Source organism: Cervus canadensis, chromosome 5, assembly GCF_019320065.1.
Source record: "Cervus canadensis isolate Bull #8, Minnesota chromosome 5, ASM1932006v1, whole genome shotgun sequence".
Taxonomy (NCBI): domain Eukaryota; kingdom Metazoa; phylum Chordata; class Mammalia; order Artiodactyla; family Cervidae; genus Cervus; species Cervus canadensis.
Genome location: NC_057390.1, coordinates 42,801,104 through 42,816,030, shown reverse-complemented (window position 1 = coordinate 42,816,030; position 14,927 = coordinate 42,801,104). Strand labels below are relative to the sequence as shown.

The window sequence follows — 14,927 nt, the reverse complement described above, 5'->3', positions numbered from 1 at the left end:
AAATGACATACTTGACACTGAAAATTTTTTGGTTTTAAAAACAGTAGCAGCGTGTTCATATTGTGTCAGGTGAAATCTTATTTTCTCAGTCTTGCCACAAAGTAGTTAGTATAGTTTGTATGTATGTGCTTAAGAATATTGCCTAGCACAGTAAATGTTACCAGGTATTAGCTGTTAGTATTACTTACAGTTACCAACCTGAAGATTTTTTTAGCGGTTGGGTGACACAAGGCTCTATAGGTAAGGGCATTATAGACCTTGCTCAATATTTGAGGTCTGTTCTGTGGCACCTATAGCAACTTCACGAAAAAAGAGGAGGCTGCCCGATTGGGTAGTGTCATTGGAGGTATTTCAAAATTGGGTCTAGAATGAGTGCTGGTGGTAAAGTGCTTAGTTATTTTAGAATTTGGAAAGGTGAGCATATGACTTTTGAGATTTTATTTTGACTAGGATTTGAAGTTTTAGCCAGTTGTTCAGAACATCTGTAAATGAGTTTTTGAATCTGTTCATTTGTGTCTATTTGTGTGCTTCTAACTTTGTATTTTAGGGCTGTGATCTTAAGTCTTTTTATGATCAACGAGAATACATAGGCAGAAGTGTTCATTACTGGAAAAAGGTTTTACCATTGTTGAAGATGATCAAGAAGAAGAGCAGCATCCCTGAGCCTGCTGACCCTCTGTTCAGGCATTTCCACAGTGCAGACATTCAGGTAATGGAGAGTCCTGTGGTGAACTAGCTGGAGGTCTGGGCTTCTAGTTTATAAATAAGGAAATGGAAGTAGAAACTGCTTATATTAATTGCCCGACTATTGAATGGTAGTCTTGTTTTCTAAGTCCACTGTCTATCACAGTTGCAACATGACAGAGAAGAACACTGAAATGCTGATCTCATTAGATCGTGTGAAATCCTTGGGAAATATTTGGCTTTGATATTCTGGGTAGAGGCAGCTTGACTGAAAGTTACCCATGTGTTTAGGCATGTGAAATTGGTGAATACGAAGATGAAGCACACGTAACATTCGCTATGTTGGATGTAGTTAATGGAAATATAGACGATGCTATGGCTGCTTTTGAATCTATTAATAACGTCGTTTCTTATTGGAATCTTGCACTGGTAAGTAGTGTGGTAGTTGAATTAAAGGGCTTTTGTTTTAAAACATAATTGTTTCATAAAGCACTCCTGTGTATAGCTTTTTCACAGAAAAGCAGAAGACATTGATAATGATGTGCTTTCTTCTGAAGAACAAGAAGAATGCAAAAATTACCTGAGAAAGACCAGGGACTACCTGATAAAGATTTTAGATGACTGTGATTCAAATCTGTCAGTAGTTAAGAAAGTAAGTTGCAGATTTTATTTTCTTATTATTGCTAGCTAGGTGATAAGGAATTTTGCCTTGATTTTATATTTTGGTAATTTTAAAAATGCTTAGTGATACCATATTAATGCACAGAAGTGGGGTGTTTAAATATTTAATCAGTAATACTTTGCCTTAGGTTTATGTGTGTGTGTGTGTTTAAATGTGGACATTTAGGTTTATACCATTAGAAAAATGCTTGTTGGAGAATTAGAAAAGGCTGGCATTTATTTTTGTTACCTGGCGATGTATTCAGCAAATGTTGCCACTGAGACTAGTTCTGTGTGGACTCGGCAGTTAAACATGTTAATGAAATTGGGTGGTTGCCCATGATGTTGGGATGTTTCTCCCCTCGTCACTGTCTCCTGTGACCACCTTTCCCCAGCTGTCAGCAGTTTGAGGCTGTTGTGATGGGATTAACCTCAATGACATTCAACCTTCCACCTGTTTTATTCGTGCGTTTGTGTTGCTGCTCTTGGATCAGGGTTATGTTTGGTGCATGCCAGCTTCTGTGTTTCTCCTCTCCTCTCATTCAGAATCAGTGAGTGAGTGGCAGTGACTTACTTTGCTCACATGGAAATACTCCCCAGTTAACATTGCTCTGCCCTTGCTGCCGCCATCAGGAGGGGTAGACACAGCATGGACTTGAGGGTTAGGAGACTTTAGATTGCACAGCATTTTCTGTGTGTTGTTACATAAAGTACAATGTGCTTGTCACACAGAAGTATGAAAATGTAAACTAATAAGATAAAAATTTTTATTTGAGAGTTCTTCTGTTGGTGATTTTGCAAACTAAAGATGTTGATTCTTGCCTTTTATTTCTAGTTGCCTGTGACCCTGGAATCTGTGAAAGAGATGCTTAATTTAGTCATGCAGGAGCTTGATGAGTTCAGTGAAGGAGCGCCTCTTCATAAAAATGGGTCTTTGCGAAATGCAGATTCAGAAATAAAACACTCGACTTCATCTCCCACCAAATTCTCTCCATCACCAAATAGAAGTTATAAGGTAAGTGGAAAAGAGAAGTCACTTTACTGCAGAATGTGTATTCTAGATGTTTTAAATACTGTTTCATTGTTATTTTTTCAGTATTCTCCCAAAACACCACCTCAGTGGGCAGAAGATCAAAATTGCTTATTGAAAATGATCTGCGAACAGGTGGAGGCCATTAAGGTAAATGCCTTGATTTTTCTAAACTGTGCCTATCTTATTCCAAGATTCCTTCCTTGACCACTTTCTCATTCATTTCTAACACTGTTCCATATGTTCCTCTGCTGCATGACTGTAGAATCATACTGTGTTTCACATGCTTCCGTCTTGACATTAGCTTATTTTTGAGATTACTTATGTGTCTTTATCCTCCACAAGATATGACTCTTTCAAAGATGGAGACTCGTATCCAAACCATGGCCCTGTTCCCAGCATAGAGGAAGTCCCCAGTGATTGAGTGTTGAACTTAACGAACTCTAGTCTTCATACCTTGGTTTGTGAGATTATAGCTCACACTGCCTAGTGTGTATGTCACATTTATAGCTAAGACTTCACAAGTGGTCTAAACTTCAAAGGGTCTCTCTTTTTATTACTTCATATGAATTTGACTTAATTATGTAAAGACGCAGGTGTCTGTACATGATTGTGCTTTAACTTTATGAAAGTGACCTCAACTGTAGCACTCAAAGGAACTTTACTTCTTTGGAATTGGAGGTACAAGTTGTTTCATGCTCATTGACAAGAACTAAATCATTCATGCTTCTAAAATCATGCCAAGGAAAGTCTTCAAACCTGTATTTTTTTTGCACTTTTCAATTTGCATAAGAATTTTGTGTGTTAATTTTGTATAATTGTGACTTGCATGATATTACATGCTAACCATGTAGATTTCTGGCACCTACATGGTATTCTTGTGTGCCTGGAAAGCTAGGGTCTAATACTGACTGCCATTGATGCACAACTTTGGGTCAGGCACTTCCTTAGCTTTCTGTCTGTCTTCTCATACATAAAGTGAGACTTGTCGAAACTAGTTTTCATCATGTGTTCTAGTTGTTTGAGTTTTAACATTATGTTTATAGCTTTAATTGGATGTTTAAATCTATGGTCCAGATACTAGTGGTGACCAGTTAAATTTTCCAGCTGATTCCATTTGTTTCTTACTTTCAGATATATACCATCTGGACTAGACACAGTATAGATGATGAATGGGAAAAAATTTATTTAGTTTGAAAATTTACAATGTATTTTTTACCTTAATAGTTACAGGGTTTGTTTTTTTTTCCAGGAAATTTTTATTCCTAAAATACTTTTTTTTTTTTTTTCTCTCCACACCACTGGCTTGCGGGCATCTTGGTTGCCATCCCCTTCCCCCCACCCACCCAGGGATTGGACCCAGGGCCGCAGCAGTAAGAGCACTGAACTTAAACCACTAGACTGCCAAGGAATTTCATCTGAAACACTTGTAGAAGAAGAGGGTAGCCATGCTGGATCTGTCTCTGACCTCATTATTATAACTTATTCCTGAAAAGTACTTGCCTTATAGGTTCTGGGGTTGGGGAGGTGTTGCCTTTTTCTTGTCTGATCCCTAACCACTGGCTGTCATTGGAAGGCTTAGTAGTTGGTGCTTGAGGGCTTACTTGCTCTGAGGCATGTGGAATCTTCCTGGAGCAAAAGGATATAACCCGTGTCCCCTGCATGGGCAGGCAAATTCCTATCCATTGCACCACTAGGGAAGTCCTAAACAGAACTTTAGAAAGATGAAGTAAATGTAGAATGGAAAGGGAGATGAATCCATTTTTTAGGTTAGAGCTGACTCCAGATTGAGTGGGTATGGTAATGATACTAAGGAGGGAAAAGAATGGGAGCAAAAAACAAGCTTTAAGAAATTAAGAATCATGTTTTACATCAGCATCCTGGTGCTCAGATCTGACTGTGGAGTATGGACTCTCTGAAGGCATCATCAGGTATTAAATTTGCTCTAGCACTGTTTATGCCATGATATAACTGCTTAAAATTGTTTTCTTCTTCCAACAGAAAGAAATGCAAGAGTTGAAACTAAATAGCAGTAGCTCAGGGTCCCCTCATCGTTGGCCTCCAGAGAATTATGGACCAGACCCAGTGCCTGATAGTTATCAGGGGTCACAGAATTTTCACGGGGCCCCACTGACAGGTGAGTTGGCAACTGAATAATCCCAGGCGTTAGTGACAATACTGTACTGCTGCCTCCTTCAGTTAGGTAATTTGTGAAATCACCTTGTCTGTATGCCTTAATTTATTACATGTTTGTGTCTGCCTGTATGTTGCTTAAATTTTATTTGTTGTTACCAAGATTTTTTATAACTCCAGAAACAAAATAAGCTTTATCTGATCCTGTTTACTATGTAAAGGCTTAGAGAACCCTTTACTGCACATCTCGGAGGAGCTGAGACTGAGCTGGAACTATGCCTTATATTGGAAAAATGTTAACTGATAGTATAATTCGTTAAGAGGTGCCTAATTATGAAACTAAACTTTGGGGAATTATTTTGATGACATTCGGAGAGGTCTGGCAGTCTTGGGAAATCTTTCATATATGGAAGAAAAGAGTTTGAGCTAGGGTAGAGTGGATTTTTAGGTTGTACTCGTACTTAGCTCTCTGAGCCAGTTTGTCTGTTTGAAACATAGAAATAACACTTGCATCGCATGGTTATTGTATTTGTATAGGTGGGGGGTTGTGTGTGTGCGCATCAGGCATTTACTTCGAGTACGCAGTAAACATTCAGTGAACCACAGGGCACAAGGCAGTTGCACTGTGGGTTGTCTGTGTGCCAGGGTGCATTGTGTATGTGATTTCATTTAATTACAGTAACCCAGAGTGGGAGATACCATTATGAATTCCCATGTTTAGATGAAATGGGCTTGGAAGATTAGGTGACACCATTATTGTACACGTCGCTATTGGTAGAGGCTTCAGACTCTGGTGCTCTGATTTCAGGCCACGTGCCCCCAGGCAGCCAGAGTGATGATGAAGACAGGGTTTTTCACGTGGGACAGATTCCTGAAATGGAGGTAATTAGATTAATTGGTTTTAGTTCAAAAGAAAGATTGGGAATGGTGTGGCCTAGTTTAGTACCTTAGTGATGGTCCCTAGGGTCCTCCTCAGAGCAGCTTGTTGTCTTCTCATGACAGTGTCCTTCAAGTGCAACAGGTAACAGAGAAGATCTTTGTGAAGTCAGACTAATGCTGTCAATCATAGGTGTGGATGTGAGGAGCCTGCCAGATTTAGACATTGCCTGCCTAAGGTGCCATACACCATGTTGAACCTGACTGGCGGGTACGGGCTCATGGCTGGCTTCCTCTGGGGCTTTCTAGATGCTGTGTGGTTATCACTGGGCACCTTTTGGGTCACAATTTCTGTTTCTTCTTTGTATGTGCATAGGAGGTCTTCTGGTTGTTAAACACACATCTGAACATAACATTCACATTGTCTCATTTTATTCTCGAAAGTACCCTGTGGACTGTGTAGATGCAGCACACCCGCACTTAACAGGTGAGAGGAATGGAGACCCCAGGGGGCTGCTTGACAGTCACAGTCGCAGGCAGCTCTGGCACAAGCCAAGAGTCCCAGCTCCTGACCACCCTCCTGAACTCACAGACGGTTTCCTTAGTGAAGGTCCAGACGTGCCAGGGTGGCCCTTGTCTGCTGATAGTAGATGACTGAAAACCATCAGTAAGCTCAAATAAGGAAATGCTCAAAAGTACTGATGAGTGTAAAGAAAACTGGAAGCTAATCGTGTCACATAGAGTTCTGCTACCAGTTTGGAGCATTTTTTTCTGGTCCTTTCTCTTTGTATTCATAAGGAATTTTTTATGAGATTTTCACTATATTAGCATTTTGTTCAGAGATGAGTAATCATGTGTTTTAAATACTACTTTAAGTTCTGAGCATTTTTCTACTCAGTATTCTTTGATGGTACCATTAATGAACACGAGGACCCCATCACACGCAAGCTCTGCAAGTTTTACTCCCTGGTTTTTATTTCCCGTTGTTGGTGTTGTAATTATTGCTGTGAACACAATCCTAGGATTCCAGGGTTTTATAAGATTTCTTGTGTTGGGGAATTGTTTTCCTGAAAAACTGTGCCAGTTTTATACTTTTACACTTTTTTTTACACTCCAGGATCTGGTAGTGCCTGTCTGTTCACACTCTTGCCAGTTATTAACTATTATTAGTTTATTAAAACCTTGCCAATTTTTAAAGGCAAAAATATATCAGCTTTTAAATTTTTGGTTTTTTAATACTAGGAATGTCTAGCACACTTAGCTTTCATGAGTTACCTATTCATTTGGTGCTTTTTTTCTATAGGATTTTTTGGGTAGGTTTATAAGACATCTGAACTGTTTCTTTCACTCTCAGTGATAAAGTCACTAGTTAAATTTCAGATGTTATAATTCTTAGCCCATATATATCCATCCACTTGTTCTGTGTTCTTTGCCTATTTTCTCCCAGGAATGTTTCAGAGGAGCCCCTGCAAGCAGCGCATTAGTTTCCTTGCTCAGCTGTGGGCTTCTCCAGTGGCGCTGCCTCTGTGTTACTGTGCAGGGAGCACGGGCGGCCTGGTTTACCCTCACTGGGCCTTTGCAGGACTTTCCAGAGCCGGCTGCTCAGCACCTCTTGGGTCACAGTTTCCACTTCCTCCTTGTGTAAAGTTATAAATGATCTTTAAGTTGTTTTGTTTTCTGGTAAAACTTTCATAGACCAGATCAGGCAAATGTCTGTTGGTTGTTTTTACCATCAACAGGAGTGTCTTCTAGTTGTTGGTTTCCTGGTGACAGACACGTACACAAAGCAGGTGGGGCAAATAGTTTGGGCACCAGCTTGAGTGTTAGTCGTGTTGTAGCCTGTTTATTAAGCCAAGAAGCAGATTTTGTGTTACTTTTGAGATCCTTTATGTGAATTTGTCAGGTGATTTTTGACCTGAATGTTGTTGCTAGCTTGAGTATAAAATGTAGCCTTGTCATTCTGCAGATTTTCAAGCCTCACTTCAAAATTGTGGCCCTGAGGCCATCACATTTGTTTTGCTTCCTTAAGTCCTTCCTGTGGCCAGTGTCTCCCCCATATTCCTGATGTGGCAGGACTGTGTCTTCACATCGAGCCCCTCTTTCTCAGGAAGGGGGCCCACCACTCCTCTTAGCTCCTTCTGGTGCTCGCTGTGGGGGCTTTCTTGGTGCCCACCTGCTGCTGCCCTCACTGCTCCTGTTAATACTTGGCAGTTGTTCTAGTTTGTCATTTGATAATCATCTTTATGGTGTATTTTGATGTATAGAAAAATTTTAAAAGTCTGTGTAGTTAAATCTTTGATTTCTACTGCTTTTGTATTTATAGTTCTTGCCTAGATAGTGCTACCTGCAGCATAGATTTTTTTTTAACAGTGTTTTCTTTCTTTTCTTTTTTTTTTTTCTTGTTTTTTTTTTTTTAGTTGCAACTACTGGCCATTCAGTATGTTATAGTCAGTCACCAGCATATAATACCCAGTATCTACTCAGACCAGCAGCTAATGTTACTCCCACAAAGGTAACAAAGGAATAATTTATATTTATAAATATCTCCTTTTTAATTGTCCAGGCTTCCTACAGATTAATTCAAGAAGTAATTAAACATTAAAAGTTAAATGTCCCATGAGGTATAGATATTTTAAATTTCTCTCTGGATAGAGAAGATATGTTTCTTAGTTATCTAATTTTAATACAATATGTGTGAACATCTAGAATATTTTTGAACAGGAGTGGTGGTGGTGGGAGCTTCATCGTCCGGTTGTGACAGAGGCAGGACTGTGATGCACTCCCTGGAGCACTGTGGGTGGCACTCGCAGGCCTAGACACTGTGACCAAGTGTCCATGGAGACCAGCCCCAGCAGAGCCGGGCAGAGACTGGGGTTTGGGTGCACCCAGGCCCTAGCTCTTAACTTCTCTGTGCCTTATGTATTAGAATGATACTAGTGCCTTAGTTTGTAGGGTTTGAGAATATTAAAATGAGATACTATGTGTACACAGAACTTGAAACTATGCCCAAGTGGCACATGAGCAATTGTCAGTGCTCATCGTCATCATCATCATTATCAACATCATTGGACACTGTGTTTAGGAGTGAGGAAGGTATTTATTCTACGGATCTAGTGTAGGAGAATTAGATGTGTAAGGTGCTGTTTTTGGTTAAGGCGATTTTGGGGACATGCCAAGAACTAGAGCTGTAAGTATCCTTGTAGCAATGTCTAAGAACACACTGTATGCTCTAGTGGTGTATTTATACTCATGCTTGAGGTTCGTGAGAATTGGTTTGTATCGAGGTAAGCTATAGTTTTATGGACAGCCTACAAAAGTGTTCACTTTGTCTTTTTCCAGGGGCCGGTTTATGGCATGAACAGGCTTCCACCTCAGCAGCACGTCTACGGCTACCCCCAGCAGATGCACACACCGCCCGTGCAGAGCTCATCAGCGTGCATGTTCTCTCAAGACATGTATGGCCCCCCGTTGCGTTTTGAGTCTCCTGCGACAGGAATTCTGTCACCCAGGGGTGATGATTACTTTAATTACAATGTTCAACAGACAAGCACAAATCCACCTTTGCCAGAACCAGGTTATTTTACAAAACCTCCACTTGCAGCACATGCTTCAAGGTCTGCAGAACCTAAGGTTTTAGAATTTGGAAAAACCAGTTTTGTTCACCCGGTGCCTGGTGAAGGAATGAGGCCATCTCTGGCAGCACCTGCACATACAACACAGCCGACTCCTTTCAAATTTAATTCAAATTTCAAGTCAAATGATGGTGACTTCACGTTTTCCTCACCACAGGTTGTGGCACAGCCCCCTGCTACGACTTACAACAATAATGAAAGCCTCTTAGGTCTGCTGACTTCAGATAAACCTTTGCAGGGAGATGGGTACAGTGGACCAAAAGCTGCTCAAAACATGGGACCTCGAAATACGTTCAATTTTGGAAGCAAAAATGTGCCTGGAATTTCATTAACTGAGAACATGGGTACAAATCAGCCAAAGAATTCTGGTTTTCGACGCAGTGATGATATGTTTACTTTCTACAGCCCAGGGAAATCACTGTTTGGAGTGCCTGCCACAGAGCCGGCCAGCAAGGGTCACGATGCTGACGGGGGAAGTGCACAGGGGGACGAGGAGGATGATGGCCCTCACTTTGAACCCGTGGTGCCTCTTCCTGACAAGATCGAAGTGAGGACTGGTGAGGAGGATGAGGAGGAGTTCTTCTGCAATCGTGCAAAGTTGTATCGCTTCGATGCAGCATCCCGAGAGTGGAAGGAGCGTGGAATCGGCAATGTTAAGATCCTCAGGCACAAAACCTCCGGTAAAATCCGCCTGCTCATGAGACGTGAGCAGGTGCTGAAGATCTGTGCAAATCACTATATCAGCCCAGACATGGCCCTTGCCCCTAACGCCGGCTCAGACAGGTCCTTTGTGTGGTATGCTCTGGACTATGCTGATGAGTCGCCCAAACCAGAGCAGCTGGCCATTAGGTTCAAGACGCCTGAGGAGGCAGCCCTTTTCAAGTGCAAGTTTGAAGAGGCCCAGAGCCTGTTGAAAGCCTCAGGAGCAAATGTAGCCACAACCACCCATCAGGCCACGAGAACTGTAAAAGAACCCACAGGTCATGACAGTAAGGATATTGACAAATCTGATGGCATAACTATGAATTTTGAATTTCAGGTTGCAAAGAAAGAAGGGTCTTGGTGGCATTGCAACAGCTGCTCACTGAAGAACATGGCAACTGCTAAGAAGTGTATATCCTGCCAGAATCTAAACCCAGGCAGTAAGGAGCTTCTCGGCCCACCATTAGTTGAAACTGTCTCCGCTCCTAAACCCGGCTCAGAACATACACTTGGTAGATCTGCTCTGGTGACTCTAAAGAAGGAAGGGCACTGGGACTGTGGTGTTTGTTTAGTGAGAAATGAACCCACTGTGTCTCAATGCATTGAATGTCAGAGTAAAAAGCCTGCCAGCAAAAGTGGATCTCCACTTGTTAAGCAACCTTCCTTTAAATTTGGCCAGGGAGATCTTCCTAAGGCTGCCAGCAGTGATTTCAAATCCGTTTTTTCAGTAAAGGAGGGACAGTGGGATTGCAGTGTTTGCTTGATAGCAAATGAAGGAAGTTCTGTGAAATGTGAGGCTTGTCAGACTCCACGGAAACAAAGTTCACCTGCCTTCGCTGCCCCAGCACCTCCCTCGTTAAAGTTTGGTACTTCAGAGACAAGCAAGGCTCCAAAGAGTGGATTTGAAGGCATTTTCACCAAGAAGGAGGGACAGTGGGATTGCTCAGTGCAAAATGAGGCCAGCACGGCCGAGTGTGTGGCCTGTCAGAACCCAGGTCAGAATCCGCCAGCTTCTGCTGCTCCAGCACCTGCTTCTTCAGAGACTGGCAAGGCTCCAAAGAGTGGACTTGAGCTGTTCGCCAAGAAGGAGGGACAGTGGGATTGCAATGTTTGCATGATACGAAATGAAGGAAGTTCTCCAAAATGTGTGGCTTGTGGTGCCTCTAACCCAACCCAGAACCCTGCTGCAGAAGTGCCTCTCACTTTCCCTGTGGGCTCCACAGCTGAGGCAGGTAACTCCTGTGCAAGTCAGACAGGAACAGGATTTAAGAGTAACTTTTCAGAAAAAGCCTTTAAGTTTGCCAATGCAGAACAGGGATTTAAATTTGGGCATGTGGATCAGGAAAATGCACCTTCATTTAAATTTCAGAGTTCTTCTAATACAGACTCTAAATCAGCAAAGGAAGGATTTAGTTTTTCTGTCCCTGTGTCTGCTGGTGGGTTTAAATTTGGCATTCAAGAGACAGAAAATCAGGAGAAGACTACTGAGAAGTCCTTTGGCGAGGATACTGGTGGTCAGGCTCAGGACGCTGGTGGTCAGAAAGACGGGAGTACTGTGATCTTTGGTCAGACTGGCAGCACTTTCACCTTTGCAGATCTTGCCAAGTCAAATTCAGGAGAAGGGTTTCAGTTTGGCAAAAAAGACCCCAATTTCAAGGGATTTTCAGGTGCTGGAGAGAAGTTATTCTCATCACAAAGTAGTAAACTAGCTGATAAAGCGGACGCTTGTGCTGACCATGAGAAAGATGATGATGCCTATAAGACCGAGGACAGTGACGACATCCATTTTGAACCAGTCGTCCAGATGCCTGAGAAAGTGGAGCTGGTCACAGGAGAGGAAGATGAGAAAGTTCTTTACTCACAGCGGGTGAAATTATTTAGGTTTGATGCTGAGATAAGTCAGTGGAAAGAAAGGGGCTTGGGGAACTTAAAAATCCTCAAAAACGAAGTCAATGGCAAACTGCGGATGCTGATGCGGAGAGAACAGGTGCTAAAGGTGTGTGCCAACCACTGGATCACCACCACCATGCACCTAAAGCCCCTGTCCGGCTCAGACAGGGCTTGGATGTGGTTGGCCAGTGACTTTTCTGATGGCGATGCCAAACTGGAGCAGCTGGCGGCAAAATTCAAGACACCTGAACTGGCTGAAGAATTCAAGCAGAAATTTGAGGAATGCCAGCGACTTCTGTTAGACATTCCCCTGCAGACTCCCCATAAGCTTGTGGATACTGGCAGGGCGGCCAAGTTAATACAGAGAGCGGAAGAAATGAAGAGTGGGCTAAAAGATTTCAAGACGTTTTTGACGAACGATCAGACAAAAGTCAGTGAGGAAGACAGTAAGGATTCCAGAGCAGGAGCTGCCACTGCTGCCGATGTCAGTGGCGCGCCAAACACTGAGACCACGGGGCCCACCCTGGAGTGGGACAACTATGACCTCAGGGAGGACGCCCTGGACGACAGCGTGAGCAGCAGCTCTGTGCACGCCTCCCCGCTGGCCAGCAGCCCCGTGAGGAAAAATCTCTTCCGCTTTGGCGAGTCTACCACTGGCTTTAACTTCAGCTTCAAGTCTGCTCTGAGCCCGTCCAAGTCCCCTGGCAAGTTGAATCAGAGTGGGGCCTCAGTGGGCACGGACGAAGACTCTGATGTCACTCAGGAGGAGGAGAGAGACGGACAGCACTTCGAGCCTGTTGTCCCTTTGCCTGATCTAGTCGAGGTGTCCAGTGGGGAAGAAAACGAACAAGTTGTTTTTAGTCACAGAGCCAAACTCTACAGGTATGATAAAGATGCTGGTCAGTGGAAAGAAAGAGGCATTGGCGATATAAAGATTTTACAGAACTACGAAAACAAGCAAGTTCGTATAGTGATGAGAAGGGACCAAGTATTAAAACTTTGTGCCAACCACAGAATAACTCCAGACATGACTTTGCAAAATATGAAAGGGACCGAAAGAGTGTGGGTGTGGACTGCATGTGATTTTGCAGATGGAGAAAGAAAAATAGAACATTTAGCTGTTCGTTTTAAACTACAGGATGTTGCAGACTCATTTAAGAAAATATTTGATGAAGCAAAAGTGGCCCAAGAAAAAGATTTTTTGATAACCCCTCACGTTGCTCGTTCGACCACTCCCAGGGAGTCACCTTGTGGGAAAATGGCTGTCGCTGTGCTGGAAGAAACCACCAGAGAACGAACTGATTTGTCTCAGGGTGATGATGCAGCAGACACAACCTCAGAAGTTGGCGGGGTGTCTGGCACCCCTGAAACAACAACAAAAGCAGTAGTTTCACCCCCAAAGTTTGTATTTGGTTCTGAGTCTGTTAAAAGCATTTTTAGCAGTGAAAAGTCAAAACCATTTGCATTTGGCAACAGTTCTGCTACTGGATCTTTGTTTGGATTTAGTTTTAACACACCTCTGAAAAATAACAGTAGTGAAGCCAGTTCAGCAGCCCAGAGTGGATCTGAGAGAAAAGTGGAACCTGGTGGTCGCCAGGAGTCACAGAACTCTGATCTCAAACCGGCTTCCGACGGCAAAGTCAAAAACACCTCTCCTGCTTTTCTGAAGGAGCAGTTCTCAACCAGCCACACATTTAAAACTCCAGAAAAGGGTAAGCGCTTGGTCTTTAGATGAGGCAGACTTTGTCTTCCTCTCCCCCTCTCTCCCTCCCCACTTTCCTTCCAAAAATATGTCTGTGTGGGTTGTTTTCTTCCCTAAACCGGTTTAGTGGTGAGTGTTCAGCAGCAGCAGAGAGCGTGTGTGCACGTTGTTGAGGAGATGTCGGCTTCCGGGAGACATGTCTGTCAGCAGAGCACAAGAACTCACCTCAGCACTGGGTCCAGCTTAAGGCCACTAGCACTCAAATCATGAGGGTTCACTTGAAGCTAGTGGTTTCAGTAGGTTTGTTCTGCAGTTACTATCCTTATGTTCTTGGACGGTACTGCATGCTCACATTTTAGGTAAGGCAGTCTGGCCATGAGCAGTCTTGGCAATGAGCAAAGAATGAAAGCCTTGGGATAGGATAGATGGATATGTGGGACAGCCACATGGGTGTAAATGGACTGAATCTGGCTTTTATATTTTAAAATTACATTCATTTTAATTCTCAAAATGTTCAAAAATGAAATACTCTTTATTTTCTAGGATTTAATTTTAGCCTTTTTAAATCTAATCCAATGGCTTTTTGGACCAGCACCCCTTCCTCCCAGCCTGAGAACAGAGGTACAGAGCTGGCACTGGCAGTATGCTAGGGTGTCCGCTTGTCAGCAGCTGCTGGTGCTCAGCAGTGTAACTGGCTGTATGAGATCAAGTGCCTGATGCTGCAGTGTGCATGTGACAAGGCTTTCGTGACCCCATAACACTGCTCTCCTACTTGGATGTCATGTTTTCTCACATGTTGTACTCCGTTGTTTCGAGGTGGATCTGTGTGGTCTTTACCATGTCTGTTTTGTACATCATCATTTTCTCCTGTGATTAGTGAAGACCTGTGTGTCACCTAACCATCACTGTCTGCCTTTGTCCAGACACGGTAGCAGCAGCATGTGGACCACAGGGAACCTAGGCTCCCTGGTTGACAAAGATCCTGTGTGTGGAAGTCTGCCCTATTGGAAGAGCTCCCCCGTGTCTCGCTATTCCCAGTTAGAGCAGGCCCCTTGTGGAGTCATGCTGGAGTGGAGTGGAGTGGAGGACTCAGCAGTGCGCTCTGTGAGAGACCCTCAGGAGCAGGCTGTGGAGACCAAGACTCACCCCCAGAAGGGCAGCTGTGTTTCGGATGCCAGACAGCTGCAGTAATCAAGTGACCACCTATGATTTCTAGGAGCTCAGTTGTAAAGTACACAGGTTGTGCTCCTAACTGCAGCAGCTCTTAACATTTATGATTAAGGATGCAGTCTTTGAAAAGTTGTGTGGCCTTTGTGTGTGTGTGTGTGTGTGTGTGTGTGTGTGAGTGAATGGTACATACTCGTGCACAGACTCTGTGGACCCTAGCCAAAGAGCCCTGGTCTGGGAGCAAATGCACTGACGTGCTGCTGCGGGACACAGCCCGGTTCTCAGGTGCGAGAACATCCTGATTTCACAGGACCTTAAGAGATGGGGACTTGAGGAGACGGAGGCCCAAGGAGGCCATCTCATTAACAGGAGTCTGTCTCACAGTGTCCTCTCATGGGGCCTGGTCAAGAACTGATGCTCAGTTTTTGTAACAAAGGAGGGAGAGTGAAAG

The 14,927-nt window shown here is 43.4% G+C and overlaps 1 protein-coding gene across 2 annotated transcripts in view; it reads left to right on the top strand.

Moving 5' to 3' along the window:
* Positions 1-14,927, top strand: part of RANBP2 (RAN binding protein 2) — a 57,729-nt gene that overhangs the window by 29,062 nt on the left and 13,740 nt on the right. The window contains exons 13-21 of one of the 2 annotated variants that reach the window (XM_043468670.1): positions 548-709; positions 976-1,113; positions 1,190-1,336; positions 2,180-2,359; positions 2,441-2,524; positions 4,376-4,511; positions 7,801-7,895; positions 8,723-13,319; positions 13,853-13,930. In XM_043468670.1, coding sequence (XP_043324605.1) covers positions 548-709; positions 976-1,113; positions 1,190-1,336; positions 2,180-2,359; positions 2,441-2,524; positions 4,376-4,511; positions 7,801-7,895; positions 8,723-13,319; positions 13,853-13,930 — 5,617 coding nt within the window. The remainder of the gene's footprint in view (positions 1-547; positions 710-975; positions 1,114-1,189; positions 1,337-2,179; positions 2,360-2,440; positions 2,525-4,375; positions 4,512-7,800; positions 7,896-8,722; positions 13,320-13,852; positions 13,931-14,927) is intronic. The other variant, XM_043468671.1, reaches the window with a different exon arrangement.